This window comes from Psittacula echo (genome assembly GCF_963264785.1).
Source record: "Psittacula echo genome assembly, chromosome: 10".
Classification (NCBI taxonomy): domain Eukaryota; kingdom Metazoa; phylum Chordata; class Aves; order Psittaciformes; family Psittacidae; genus Psittacula; species Psittacula echo.
The window spans coordinates 15,630,222-15,644,487 of NC_137741.1; the positions used below are offsets into that span (position 1 = coordinate 15,630,222).

The following is a 14,266-nucleotide window of genomic DNA, read 5'->3' on the forward strand; positions in this document are numbered from 1 at the left end:
CTCACTGAACTAATTAGGGCTTTGCCTTTGCCTAATAAAGCCTCCATGAATGAGCAGCCTGTCTGCAAGCCCCAGGCCAGCTCACCCAGTTCTCACCCTGGAGACAGTGCTGGGACTAAACCCAGCAATGGCAGGAAAGGGGAAACACAGATAATGCAGATGTTAAAGCTGTCACTAAACACCATTTCCAAAGAGCCTCTCCAGTGCCTGCCAGTGTCCTTTTAGAGCCCCATCCAAACGTAAGGATCCTTTCTGACCCCTTATAGGTGACAGTGGCAGTGTAAATCCATCCACATCGACATGTCCCATCACATGGACTCGCAGGGATCTTTTGCTCTACCCTTGGCTGCTAAGGAAAAGCTGGCGCTGGGCAAGAAACTTGGGATGCTCATAAACACATCACTACTGCTTGGGGACCATGTGAAGTAACTGACCCACGTGGGGTGAACACCCATTTAAATGTATTGGCTGTGCTGTAGAGGCTCAGAGTATGGACTGCAGGTGCAAATGTGGAAAGCTGGTTTAGGATATCCAAATTGCCACACAGAGATGGCCTGGAGGGGGGGGGGGGTGTCCTCGCTTTCCTTCTCTGCCAAAGGCTATTTGCATTGTGTGCTCCTTTCTGGCCTATGGAGGCAGAGGGGGTCCGGTTGTTGTGTGCAGGACCAGAGAAGCTCAGGCTGCCTGGTTTGCTCCACACCCCGGCCTTGCCCTGTTAGGAGCTTGGTTCAGCAGGAGTTTGATTGTCTACATGCGATTTGCCATCAGCAAACGCGCTCTCCCTCCTCCCATGACCAGCGCTTGTTGTACCATAGCAGCCACCCTTGTTTTACCACAGCTTGGGGTACCCAGAGCGGTGCTTTTGTTGGGCACCCCGGTTACAGAGCCAAGAAGGGCCGCAGGGAAACACCCTCTTTAAACAGCGCTCACAGGAGCCGAGGGTTCGGCGAAAGCTTTTATTTGCCTCCGTAAATAGGCAGGAGCTGGTTCCAAGGGGAACACAAATAACACGAGGAGCACCGAGCCCCACCGAGATAACCCGGCTCTTTCATCTCCTGCCTCACGCCCAGCTCGGAGCGAGCGCTGCGTGACGGGGCTGGGCGCATCGGCGTGAATCAGGCTTTTAGAGCAGAGCAAGGGGAGAGGAGGGGAACAGCACACACGGGGCAGTGCTGGCTAATGGGGCACGCGAGGGCGGGTTGGTGTTTCCCAACAGCGCCTGTTAAACAACCCAGCATTGCCAAGCCTATGTCCATGACCTGGAGGCTTTGACCCATACTGGTTCTCCTCAAGCATCCTCTCTCTTTCCCTATCTCACCTCTGAAGACAAGTGAAATCATGGATGGAAGTGAAGCAGTTCCTTGGCCTCACAATCAATATGCAAGGGATGATGAAGGGTGCAGGTCTCCTGGCTCCTTCTGACTGGGGAGAGGATGCTGCAAGACCAGGAGCACAGGGGCAGCTGAGATTGCTTTTACAGGGAGAGGAAAATGATGGTGGAGAAACTTGAGGCACAGCTCCTCCCTGCTGGCTCCCCATTGCGCTGCAAACAGCATCGGTTCTGTACTTTTGGCACCCTCTTCTGCCTGGACAGATGCCTGCAGACACTGGAACACCACGTACCTTCACCTCCCCACAGGCCAGAGCGCTTCTGCTGGGCCTCCCATTGTAGGGGATGAGGAAATACATAAAGCATCCTGTGTGCAAACATCCCTCCTCTTCCCATCCCCGTGATGAGATGCAGCATCTGCACCTCATCTGGCGAAAAGGCTCAAGGGAGACCTTAAAGCAGCTTGCAGTGCCAAAAGGGCCCTAAAGAAACCTGGAGAGAGGCTTTTTACAAGGGCTTGTAGTGACAGGCCAAGGGGAATGGGCTTTAACCTGCCAGAGGGGAGACTGAGATGAGCTCTTAGGCAGAAGCTCTTCCCTGTGAGGGTGCTGAGGTGCTGGCACAGGGTGCCCAGAGAAGCTGTGGCTGCCCCATCCCTGGCAGTGTTCAAGGCCAGGTTGGACACAGGGGCTTGGAGCAACCTGCTCTAGTGGAAGGTGTCCCTGCCCGTGGCAGGGGTTGGAACTGGATGAGCTTTAAGTTCCCTTCTAACCCACACCAGTCTGTGATGCTATGGTCTTCAGTTCTCTCTGCCAAATGAGATAAACCCCCTGGTGTCTAGGGCTTGCTGAAGACGCAGACGCTCTCTGCCATAAGACAGCACAAGCAGACACCAGGCTGACATTTATCTCAGGTTACAGAGCTGAAGTGGCCGAGATAGCGCCCATGACACTTCCTCTTCTTGTACAAAGCCCCCCAAGGAGCTCAGTATCATTACAGCCATGAGCCCTTCAGCAAAATGCAAATCTTGTAGGAGAAGGGAAATAAGAGTCCAATGGGCACAGAGTGGAATCCAGATGATACAAGCTGCGCAAACGTCTCATTGCAGGTCAGGCTCATGTCTGCTCATTCAGCCTCGGTGCAACCAAGTCAACAGCACAACAACCAAAGGTGTGGAAATAAATGGGTCAGAAAACGCAGACTTAAAATCAAATTTATTTAGAGGAAAAAAATGACTTTACAAGAGGTTGATGCCGATAACTAAAAAGGAAGATAAATAAAAGCTTGTTACAAAACCTAATGGTTTCTGGCAAGTTACAGAAAAACTGAAGAATTTTACAGTCAATAACCTGCTCACTTTGTACATAATTACAAATTAACATACAGCAATTAGGGTTTACCCTCTTCTTTAAAAATTCTTTTTTCAACTTTTTTTAAACTTTTCTTTTTTTTAACAGGTTCAACATGAAAATGCAAAGCATTTTTATTTATTTTTATTTTTTTTAAGAAACAAACCAAAAGCAGAGGTATATCGGGTTATTGTAATACACCTCCTCAACGCTCTGGGAATTACTCAAGTGCATTCCGTATTAGTACAAAATAAACTCCAGGCTAAACTTTAACCATAGGCAAGCTGAACTGGACATGGGTTTCATGGGGTCTGGTTTTGAGACAGTGTTTAATATCAATAAAGAAAGTAGTAAAATACTTTAGAACATGGAAAGGATGGATACCTATAGACAGCTTAAATACATACCAAGCTCGTAGCTGTATGCGAAGCAGTGATTGTTATCCTGTTCCCCCCCACCCCCCCAAGCAATGGAAGCTGGATATATTTGGGCAAAGCATCAGTGTCAGTGAAATGTGTGTGGAAAGGAAGGGCACCCAGCCCTGAGGAAGCAGCTGGGAAGGGAGCTGGCATCACGCTTCCCGTGGCTGAAGAGCACGAGGTGTATGGGATTAAAAGCCAGTTCAGCTCACCTATCTTTAAAGCTTAGCTGTGTCACCGGATCAAGAATCATTGCTTGCTGCCCCTTCTGACAAGTGAAGCAAGAGTGATGAGCAGCAGGGAGGTTTTCTTATTTAAAAGGGTGCCTTAAATTATGTTAAATTCCCAAACCTGGCCAGCAGGCAGAATAATTTCCAGAGTTCTGGTTAACAAGGAATGTTTTGTGGGATTTTAGCGGATTCTCTCTTGTGCCCCCTGCCCAGTCCTCCCTTGCCCCGTGCCACACATATCCTAGACATTTTCCTTGGGATTTGGCACCTGGTGAACCTCTTCTGACTTGGGGGCTTTTGGGAGGACTGGATTTGTGTGTTTCATCAACAGCTTTGAGATAGCCTAGTGCCTCAAGAAGGTGCAAAGATGATCGGACTCTATGGATGCTCTTGCGTCCGAAAGGCAGTACAGATCTGCACAAGCTAATGGCATTACTGTGCTTCTCAGCAGTGGTCAAGCTTCAAGTGTGAAGAGTCCACCCTCAGGAGTGGTGAGAGCTCCTGCCCCAGGGATGGTACCTGGGAGGTCTCCAATGGCCTGGACAGTGCATGGAAATAGTGCATGGAAAGGGCCTCACTTCACTTGGTCGCATCCCACCACATCTCCTTTGCTTTGGGTTTCTCCAAGGAAAAAGAGATGGAGGGCAAACCACTGGTGGGACTGCTTCCCTACTTGCTGTGAGGATGGTTGATGGTGACACCAGCATGGGCTCTCCCAGGGGATATACCTGAGCCATCAGAAGCCAGTTCTCTGGTTCCTGCCACTCACCCTGTCTGCACTGGGACTGTAGTCAGATTCACACCCGTTTTGGTCTAAACCTAATACAAAAAGCTTGGCCCTTCCTCCCCTCCTGGGGTAAAGCCAAACCAAACCAGGAATATGCCTACTTGGAGCTCAGATTTTGCTGGGGATGCAGAGGGGGGAGCAATGGCAAAGCTGATTGTTTCCACGTAACCAAAATAACAAGGGACAAAACCAGTTCCATTTAAAGTGCTTTATGGCATCAAACTGACATCAAGTTACATGTTGAGATGATCACTTCATTTAAAAGAAGGTAAGCCAACCCCACACAACTCCATCGCGTCTCACACCATTTGCTACAGCTCTACTCTGTATCTCTGGGGTATTTTGGCACCCCCAGGTAATACTGACCACTTCTGCACTTCACCTGAGCCCGTGCTCCCAGCAACCTGGTCACTGAAACCTTTCTGCTGGGCAGTGGAGATGACCAGGCAAAGAAATGTCCAAGAAAAGAGAGCCTGATTTTTCCCCTCCATGAAGCACCAGCACAGAAAGCTCCAAGACCGCTCTCAGGGTTCTCTTCTCCCTCCGACAACATGGCATTGCACAGACATTTTCAAGCTTGCTCTGTGTCCCAGGAACCCAAAGCAAATCAGGGTGGTATGGGCGCTCCAAATGGGATAAAAGGACTGGCTCTGGGAACTAGATACAGCATCAGGCTGGGCTGAAGAAATAACACTTTCAACAGTTGCAGGATGGATGCCAGGCATGGAACTGGAGTAAAATGCAATTTTAAGGCCAGGAAGAGGAAAGACTTTGGTGCTGTCAAGCTGAGACCGTGCTCTAGCAGACAACCTGCAGGGATCAGAGTGGGAATCTGACTCTGGAAACCTCTGCCAAGCCTTTCCAAAGAAAATCTGAGAGGGGGAAAAATAAAAGGCTGAAGAGATAATAACAAGCCCTTCCTTTCCTAAAGGTGAAAGAAGGAGGAAGCAGTGTGGGAGTAATGGCTTCATTCCAAAAAAGTGAATCATACAGTAACATACATCCCCCAGGGACAAAGGTCTGTCCACCAGAATTTAAGACACAAACAGCTTTGATATGCACTATTTCTGGTCAGTGTATTTCTGACTCACACCTCTGTTTGCTCTGACAAGGAAGCGCAGGACCTTAGGATATCACACTTAGGGCACTGAATGCTCTTTTTGATTTGCACAGATCAGGAGAGATGCTCAAGGCAGGCAGATGGATCCCTGCTGCCCTGAGTCCTGCGTCTGCCTTCTGATGCCCTTCTCAAAGCCATGGGACATTCCCATGTTGCGAATTCAGGATGTGTTGGGACTGGGGAGAAGACAGAGGGATAAAAAGAAAAGCTTATACTAGCAAAGGCTGTTACAGACTGAGGGGAACTCCAAGAAACAGCGGGGACCTGATCTGTGTTTGCACAGCAGTAATGAGCCATGCACTGCTTTGGTTTCCAAAGATTCCAGCTTGGCACAGTCCTTTTTGCAGGTGTATAAATAGCAGGGCAGATGTTCTGAAATTGGTGGTTTTCTTACGAAAAAGTAACACCGCAACACCAGCACTTGCCTCCTTAGCTCTCTTCAGTTTCAGAAGAGCTGCCTGTATCTCTCTGGATAAGCGACCGGACCCTCACATCACTGTGCGATGCTCTACATTTTGCTTCTTCCTTTGCCTCCAAGAGGGATGAGAAAGCCTAAATAAGATACTTAAACTAACTAATAGGAGGAGTCTTGTCTGAAGTCATTGCTTTATCCAGGCTTTTTAGCCCCAAAGATGCTCTGCCTTAAAGAAAGCTCTCAGATGAAATTGTGTAACTCTGAGCATGGCATTGGCTGCAAAGCAGCACTGCCCAAACCCTGGTCTTGTAAGAGCCAGAGATAAGAACATTTGGTTTACCAAGCTCTTGGTAAGAAAACAAAAAAGCAAGGGGGAAATGAAGAAAAAACCAAAATAAACCATCCCTCAAACCCCCAAACAAAAGCCAAAGTCAAAAGAAATACAAAAATAAAGCCAAGTAAACTTCTTTTTAAAAAAGAACTCTTTCAAATAAACAGAAAGATAAATATTTCTGCAAGCCCTGCTTGCAAGTAAGAACAAGCACCAAATAATAGTTAAAAAAAGCAAAATAAAAATAAATCTCAAACCTTTTTCCTTTCTTCCTTTTGTTCTTCTTTAAATCTTAATGTTTTAGAGAGCTTCAAAAGCAAGCAGGCCGTTTAGGATTCCTGCACTGACCAAGACAGACCAGTCTAAGCATCCACCTCACTGATACTCATCAGCACCAAGCTCTGAACGCTGCTGTGGGCTGAGCTTGTGAGAAGCCAAAGAGCAAATTGAAATCAAACAATAGTGCAAAGAGAGAAATACTGTTGTTTCTTAAAGAGGAACTGGTAGGAAAGGAAATGCACTTGAAAGCTTCAAACTCTGAGCAAACCCTTGAGCTATTCTGAAGCTGATAGCATCTCATAACCATTTACAAGTTCGCTGGGGTAACCCCCCTGAGAGGGTCTGGAAGAACAATGACTTTGAAAGAGAGTCTGGCTCGCTGCACTCCTCTTCCCCCACTGAACACATCCCTGTATCCAAGAGCTGAACAAACTCCTCACAGTCAGCACAGCAAAAGCCACTCTCGGACCTTCCCCTTGTTGCTGACAGCAACACCTTCAGCCTAGTGGTGGAAATGGAGCTGCCATGCTGGACCTTTGGACTTATCCCACAGTGGTTTTGTCCACAAGAATAGATTTTTCTCCCTAGAAATGGTTAATAAGTGCACGGTGTTGTGTAGGCATAGGGATGAGGGGCTGCCTCTTTGGGGTTCACTCTCAGCACGCAGGCCCCTGGCCTGCGATGTCTCACTGAAGTGCTCTGAAATTGCTGCTGTTTCATCCTGCCTGAGAAACGAGCAAGAGAAGCTGACAAAAGCCAGAGGAAACAGAAGCCCAACAGTAAAATGGGGCAGGAAAAATACAAGTAACAGAACAAAGGTCCCTAAAAACAGATTTTCAGCCATCTCTTCAGCAAGTCATCAGGCTTGTAATGAACGGATGTCAAACACAACTGAAGAACTACATCCTGGCAAGAAAACAACCTTTAGGGGATGGGAAGGAATGACCTGGAGCTCAAAGGGATTGCATAAAAAAAGATGTTGCTTAGAGTTGTTCCCACTTGAGCACTGTCTGCTCTGGCTCCCTGGGGTTGCCTTACAAGCCTACCAAATTGCTCTTTTCTGCAGTTTTAAATATACCCAAAGCCATTCTGCTTGATTCTGGAAACAGTTTGACATTTAAATCCCTCTGCCCCATGGAAATCTTTTGGAATTGCCTGAAATTTGAGTTTTTTCCCTCTGAATTTTTGCTGTTACTGCTTCCTGGTGTAAAGGACCTTTCTGAAACCAAACAGTCCCTATACCACTAGCACAAAAGAGGTGTGCAAGTCTATGACATTACAACAGGACCAGTAAGGGCAAGATATTTAATATCTACATGCTTCCTGAAAGTCATCAGGTATCATCTATCCCCATGGGCCAAGCTAAGCTTGGCTGTACAGACTGTAAGCATATCCCAGTGGATACATAGATACATATATGTATATATACAGTATATCTATATATGCCAGTGTGTACGCACCATTTGTAGAGCCCTAATCTTTTGCTAAATGCTTGGTTTTGGTTATGTTCCCTGGAAAAGGGGAATTTGAAGGCACAGACCCCTTAAGGCAATGTTCTCTCATCCTTTAGCAGTAAGAAGAGACAGAAAACATCTATCCCAATCCATTGAACCCAAGGTTTGCACAGAGAGACGGTACTATTTGCCATGCAGTCAGCCTCTGAGGTGAGAATTCACCCAAAACCACAGGAGAGAGACCCTTTCCCACCACTGAACAGACTTTGTAACGTGTTATATATAAAACCTCCAGATGCTTGTCAGATGCAGGCACCAGCGCCGTGCTGTGGAGCAGGCAGGGAGATGTACCAATGCTGAGAGTGACCAATGGAACCATCCGTGCTCAGCAGAAGATCTCCTCACCCTCTGGAGGTGCTTCTGACGAGTGAGAATCTGCAGCACAAAAGAACAAGTGGGAATCACTATGGGAATACAGCAGGCAGAGTGGGACTCCACATGCATGGAAACCCTGCTGGCTGCCAAATCCACTGGGCACCTTAAAAGATGTCCAGTTCCCTGACGAGCTACCATGAAATAACATCTCATAACTGGTGAGCTTCCCTGTGCACAAGTTAGAAAACAGTGAGTTACTACAGAGGTAAAGCTGAGGGCCTGAGATTTTATTTCATGTGGGTCAGAGGTTTGAGGTGCAGAACAAAGTCCTAAGGGGATGCAAAACCACCATCTCTGTCTGTTCAGATCAAGAGACAAGACAGACTGGCTTGAGAGGAAGGGAGAGGCCACCAGAAGGGTTGCAGGTATCACTTCCAAACTACAACAGAGTTAAAGCAACACCTCAGGGGTGTAACAGCCAGGAGCATTCTAGCAGCAGCTCATGAAAGCCCATACACTGAAGCAGGACATTTTGCTCCACAAAGCAGAGAAAGCTGAAAATAAAGGGAGAATTCAGCCCATGGAGGCTGCTTGGATGAGACAGGGAAAGAGCAAGGAGCAGAGTGCGTCCCTCTGACAACTTCAGGGGCTGCAGAACAGAGGAAAGCCCACACAAGACCACTTCAAGCCAGGACTCCACTCATCACAGCTGATGATCTTCCATCCCTGTGTTATCATCTACATCCAAGGTTTCATGGCTTCCACAAGTTCAGTGGCTGGAGCAAAATGCCAGCTCAGCAACCCTCAAAACACACGTCTGACCTCCCCTGACACTCACCAGACTGTTGGGAGCGATGTCCCCGGCCCTTTTTCTTCTTTTCCTTCTTGTCCTTTGGTTTGGCTAAACTGAAGAGGCGAGTAGGCATCTGGGGCTGTTCCTCAGCTGCCTTGTTAGTCTGGTTTGTTGTGCTAAGCAAATGGAAAGTGCTTTTCTCTTTGTGTGTCCTTGAAAGACTGTTCCTTTTAGGGGAAACAGACAGTTCTGCATCAAAGTGCCCTTGTTTAGGAAGGGAAGGGCTCTTCTGCTTAGAGGACTCATCAATGCTGGACTGGGAGGAGACTCTTGCAAGTTTCTCATGTAGATTTGAAACCTATAAAGGAAAGGTGTTTCATTAGGGCATGAAAGAGGCTAACAGAGAAACTAGATAGAAAAGCTGTGTCCCAAACCACTCAGAAACTCTTGTGAACATCCATCCCATTCACCAGCAAAAAAGTGGTCTCCATCCATGCAAAGCAACGAGAGAAGGAGCCCTCTCAGTTTAAGGCAAAGAAACGAGGCATATGAAGAGTAATGCTCCAGTTATCTTTTGCTCCTACATGTACTATGCTATGTATCAACAAGCCAAGGGCAAACATTCTCTAAGATCTCAATACCAAGACTCACCCTGCACCGTTTGTGCACACAGACGGTGGCAGGAGGCCAAGGAGAAGCGTGCCTCTCCGGGAGGGGAACGCCAGCACGCAGCACTGGAGCGGCATGTGTCAAAGGAAGCCTTCCCAAGCAAAACATGAAAGCAAAACAGTTTTCCTGCCTTCTATTTTTTTTCCCCTAACGGCTGTCTCAGGATGTAATTGAGCCCTAGCATTCAAAGGGAAGATCAAAACAACAGCTCAACAAAGCCTCACCAAACCCTCTATTAATAGCTCTGAAATGTCAGGGAGATACCTGCCTCAAGAAGGTGCTTCCTTCTCCTAATCCCCCTCGCAGCTGTTTTACCTCTCGGCCTCTCCCATAGCATCCATGCCCCTTGCATGTCTATGTGTGCTCGATGCTGGAACAGCTTCACTCTGTGCTCAGAAAACAACTGGCCTGATTGGGAACCAGGGTGGAAGGGAGCAAGCCCTCCTCTGATGATTTGCTTTTCAGAGCTCACTGCTGAGCTCCGCAATTAATCTATTCAGGCACCCAAAATCATTTCCATTCCACAAGCCAACATTTATAAACTCATTCTGCTACAGCTGTAAGCAAATTACATTGAGAATTAGCGAGTTACACAAACAAATGATCAACAACAGGCGTAAGGATCAAATTCAACCTATGTTTTGCCTACGGATGCTTGCTCTCCTCAGTCAGGCACAGGTCTAAGAAAGATAAACCCCAGCTTGCAGAAAACCGCACAAACAAGATCTATGGGCAGCCAGGTTCTAGAAGCCTCTTGCAGCAGAGCTGAGAACTTTTGCTCGCTCAGGTGCCCAGTCTCTTCAGGACACAGACAATGCCCATCTCTTTGCTAGATATCAAGAATACTTCTGCAGATGGATGTAAGCGTGCAAACAGGCTTCTCCTGCAGTTAAAAGCCTCACAAGTGGCTTTTGTGACAGCTGGAGGGTGCAGGTAACCCACAATGCTCAGGCTGAGAAGGAAGTCTCATCTACTTGACTGCTCCCCAGAGCTCAGCCCCCATGGGGTGAAGGCCAATGTCAAAGGCAGTATTGACTTTCTAGGCCTTGGACTGCCTATGGCATCTTCTCTGCAAGCCAGTCACCTCTGCTCTGCCATCCACCAACAAACAGCACAGAAAAGTGAGCAGAGCTCAGGTTGTTTTAAGCACCTACTGCTCAGGACTGGCCAGGCATCCCGAACACACCATGTTGCATTAACACTGGCAGCTCTGGAGATCCAAGAAATGCAAGTAAAGAGCCAGTTTTAATACCAGGCCTGGCATGTCTAGGACTGGGCTGGTGCATGCCTATCCCTGCTGACATGCCATTGGCTTAGGAGCTAGCTGGGAGCTCCCAGCAGGGAATGGATGGCTCCCCAGCAGCCCGGCCATTGGCATCATTTACCTGGTTGTGGTCCGACTCCTGCCGCATTTGAGCTAACCGCTCCACGTCCTGCTTGAACTGCACCTTCTCCCTCTCCAACTGCTTCTGTGCCGTGCGAAGCCTCTCCAGGTCAAGCTGGTAGGAGGCCTTCTTCACCTGTAGCTCCTCTCGCTCCCGCTCAAGATCCTGCCACCCTCTCTGGACCTGTTCCTCTCGCTGGGCCAACTGGGCTTCCTGCTCCGCCAGCTCCTTCTCCCGAACTTCCCACTCCTTCTCTCTCCTCCGCTTCTCCTCCTGGTGCTGCGTCTGCTGCTTCTTCAAGTTGGCCAACTCCTGGCGCTGCTTCTCCAGGTTGCGCTGCTTCTCCTGCTCCAGCAGTGAGGTTGGCCGGAAGAAGCTTCGGGTCAGAGCCCTCTCACTCAAAGCCAGCTTCTGGTCCTCAATGTAGGTGTCCTGCTGCAGCACAACACCCTAGGAGAGAGGGGACACAAATCACTGCAACGCCCTCTCCACAGAAAGAGGTTCCATCCCTGGAAACCTCAGGGTGCTGCATCAAACCCCTTTTTCTCCCACTTAGGCAGCAGCTCATTCCTATGACCTGCTGGCAATGCTGGCCATGGAGCATTCAGCTGCACAGAGATGTGACAGGCAAAGAGGAAGGGGAGATGGGGGTGAAGCACGATGTGCAGTTTGGGCATACAGCATGCAGAAGCAGGATGAATGGCTAAGCCTACCTGCAAAGCACTGAGCAGTTTATGGAGGCTGGTAATGGTTTGGAGGACCTGCTGCGAGAAAACAAAAGCATTGCTATTAGATCTCAGTGGGTGGGTGCCAGCAGATCTAAAAGTAGATCTAAAAGTAGAAAAGCCTACTACTTTTCTACTGTGACCCACTGGTGGGTCTGACAAGTACGGCCACCCTCTACACCTTCCTTTTTCTCACTGTTCACCTGCAATGACTGCATCATTCCTCAGTACACAAATACATCCCTTGGACATCTCTAAGAGGTGCCTGACATCATCTTCCTCACTTTCCTAGCCATCAGTGCAGCAGAGTAGAAAACATCTGCAGAAGCACTGAACAGCACAGACATCCTGGGGACTCTGGGGTTGTCTCTGCAAAACATTTCCCACAGCATCAGCTTGCTCAGGAACAAGCAGAGCAATTGGGATGAAACCCAGAAGTTTGCTTAAAAATTCCCTGGAAAAGAACTTCAAGGGGCTAAAAAAGATATCTTAAAATGAATATGGACTATTTGTACCCTCCCACCCTTGGCCGACCCAAACAAGTCCCCATGTCATTAAACAGAAAAACGGCAATACAGCAGGCACACAAGTGTAGCAGGTGTGCTCATGGAGGCTCTCTGAAAACACAGGTAAATGTGAACACATCATGCATCAACACAGAGCAAGCTACTTCAAAGTGATGCCCTATCCCTGGCTAAAATTTTCCCTGAACCTCTCCTATCCTACAATTACTTTGAAGAAGAAGAAAACCCACTGCAGTATTTGCAGTTAGTGGTGTGATAGCCAGCGTTGAGAACTGCTTCTCATTGTGCCATTAATGCTAATTGGGAGTTATGAATGTGTATCAAAGGGAGAATAGAAATCTAATTGTCCCATTCACTGCACCTGCAACAAAATTAAACTCCCTCTGTCTGCAGATGCACAATAAATAAAGCCCTGTGCATCCTAGTGGTAATTAACCCTTGCTGCCTATAATCAGCACATATCATCCTGCTGGCAAGCAGATGACAATCAGTGAATTCCCTGTCTGAACAGCCAAGGTTAAACAAATAAATGACACACTGGGTTTAACTTAATGTATTTAAAAGTCTACATGCGCTTCCACAAATGAAATGTGTTTCTTCTACATTATTACCTATTGAGACAAATTCACTTGCCACTTAAATGAAGGAAACAGCTGAGCAACGGAATCAATTCTTACCTCGTTATTCCTTTTCAACATGAACATCAGATTAGCATTTCCACCCTACAAAAAGATCGCAGATTTAATATGAGGACAATGAGAAATCACAGCAAATGTGTTCTGAAGCTGAACTAATGACAGACCCACTAACCCCCCTGCACCCATCTTCCATTCTTGAGAATTCATTGCATGTTTTTCAGGCAAGTTAAAATCATATCTAATAAAATGTTAATTAGGGATTATTTTCTAGTTATATGATGCATCAATCCATAGCAAGAATAGGTGTAAGGTTATAGTTGACCTTAGCATTTCAGTAATGATGCATAATTAAACACATGCTTCAGCTGATCTGCAGACAGATGGTAGATAACCTGTGCCACAAAGGAATACAACTGATTTGTAGCGATCTTCAAGTCAGGATTTTAGCTACAGCAAAGTAGTTTTGGCTGCATACTTCCAATTTTGCTTTATTTTGACTTATTAGGATACACCTAATTGTCAAGAAATTCAGGCTTTTCCAAGACTGAAACTGCGACTCTCTTCAAATCTGAACTCTGTGGCAGCAGACAGATAAACTGACCGATACCTTCTTTAAAATGCTGTCTGACTCTGTTCTCCGAAGGTCCTGAGCATCCTCGCCTTCATCTTTTGCTCCACCTAAAGGAAGAAGCCAGCATTGCCAGTGGTTATTCAACATTTTAAGCCATATGAACTTGCTAATGTCAGAGAAATTTAATACAGGAAACTTAGATGTTTCACAAAAGGGGGCACAGAGCTTTTGACACTTTTAACTAAATTCATTTGCTCCCTACATATATGGAACATGTCAGCACCACCAGAAATAGTGGATGTGAATTCAGATAAGGTCTGACTTTGGTTTCAGACAATGTGCTGATACATTCAGCACACGCATTCATCGGTGCTTTGTCCAGCCCCTGTGCTGCTGTCTGCTACCAAAGAATACTTGCTGAGAAGACATGAGGCAGAGTAAGAGCAGATGGAGAACAGCAACAGTATCATATCAGCGTATATTATTGCAGGTATAGTTTCAATGCCTCTCTCGTGCAAGTGCAATTTACTGCGTCAGACACTGCTGTGCAATACCCTTGTGTAATTTTATGCCGATTTACCCTTAACCTCAATTATCTTCAACCTGTATCTATCAAGGGATATCTGTACCTCTGACTTCCCTGGATGGACAATATCAGTGCTTCTGAGCAGGACTGAACTGACCTATGAGGCCAGGAGGGCTGCAACCCTCCATCTGCACTGCCCTTCTGCTCATGGGCAGTGAAGGAGTCACATAGCTCTTAGTCCTCAAGCTCTTTCCAAGACTCTTGCACTTCCCTTACCAGCTGAGATGGGGAAAACCCGCATCTGCAGTGGTAACCTCCCAACTGTCACTCTTGTAATGATAAACAA

The 14,266-nt window shown here is 47.2% G+C and overlaps 1 protein-coding gene across 1 annotated transcript in view; it reads right to left on the reverse strand.

Moving 5' to 3' along the window:
• Nucleotides 1–7,904: 7,904 nt before the first annotated feature.
• The window catches only part of AKAP13 (A-kinase anchoring protein 13), a gene marked incomplete at its 5' end in the record, with an annotated part of 147,991 nt that continues 141,629 nt past the window's right edge, over nt 7,905–14,266 (reverse strand). Inside the window, 6 exons of the mRNA XM_080626491.1 lie at nt 7,905–8,149; nt 8,928–9,240; nt 10,937–11,386; nt 11,650–11,700; nt 12,863–12,907; nt 13,431–13,501. Of these exons, the coding sequence (XP_080482617.1) occupies nt 8,100–8,149; nt 8,928–9,240; nt 10,937–11,386; nt 11,650–11,700; nt 12,863–12,907; nt 13,431–13,501 (980 nt within the window). The 3' untranslated portion in view covers nt 7,905–8,099. The remainder of the gene's footprint in view (nt 8,150–8,927; nt 9,241–10,936; nt 11,387–11,649; nt 11,701–12,862; nt 12,908–13,430; nt 13,502–14,266) is intronic.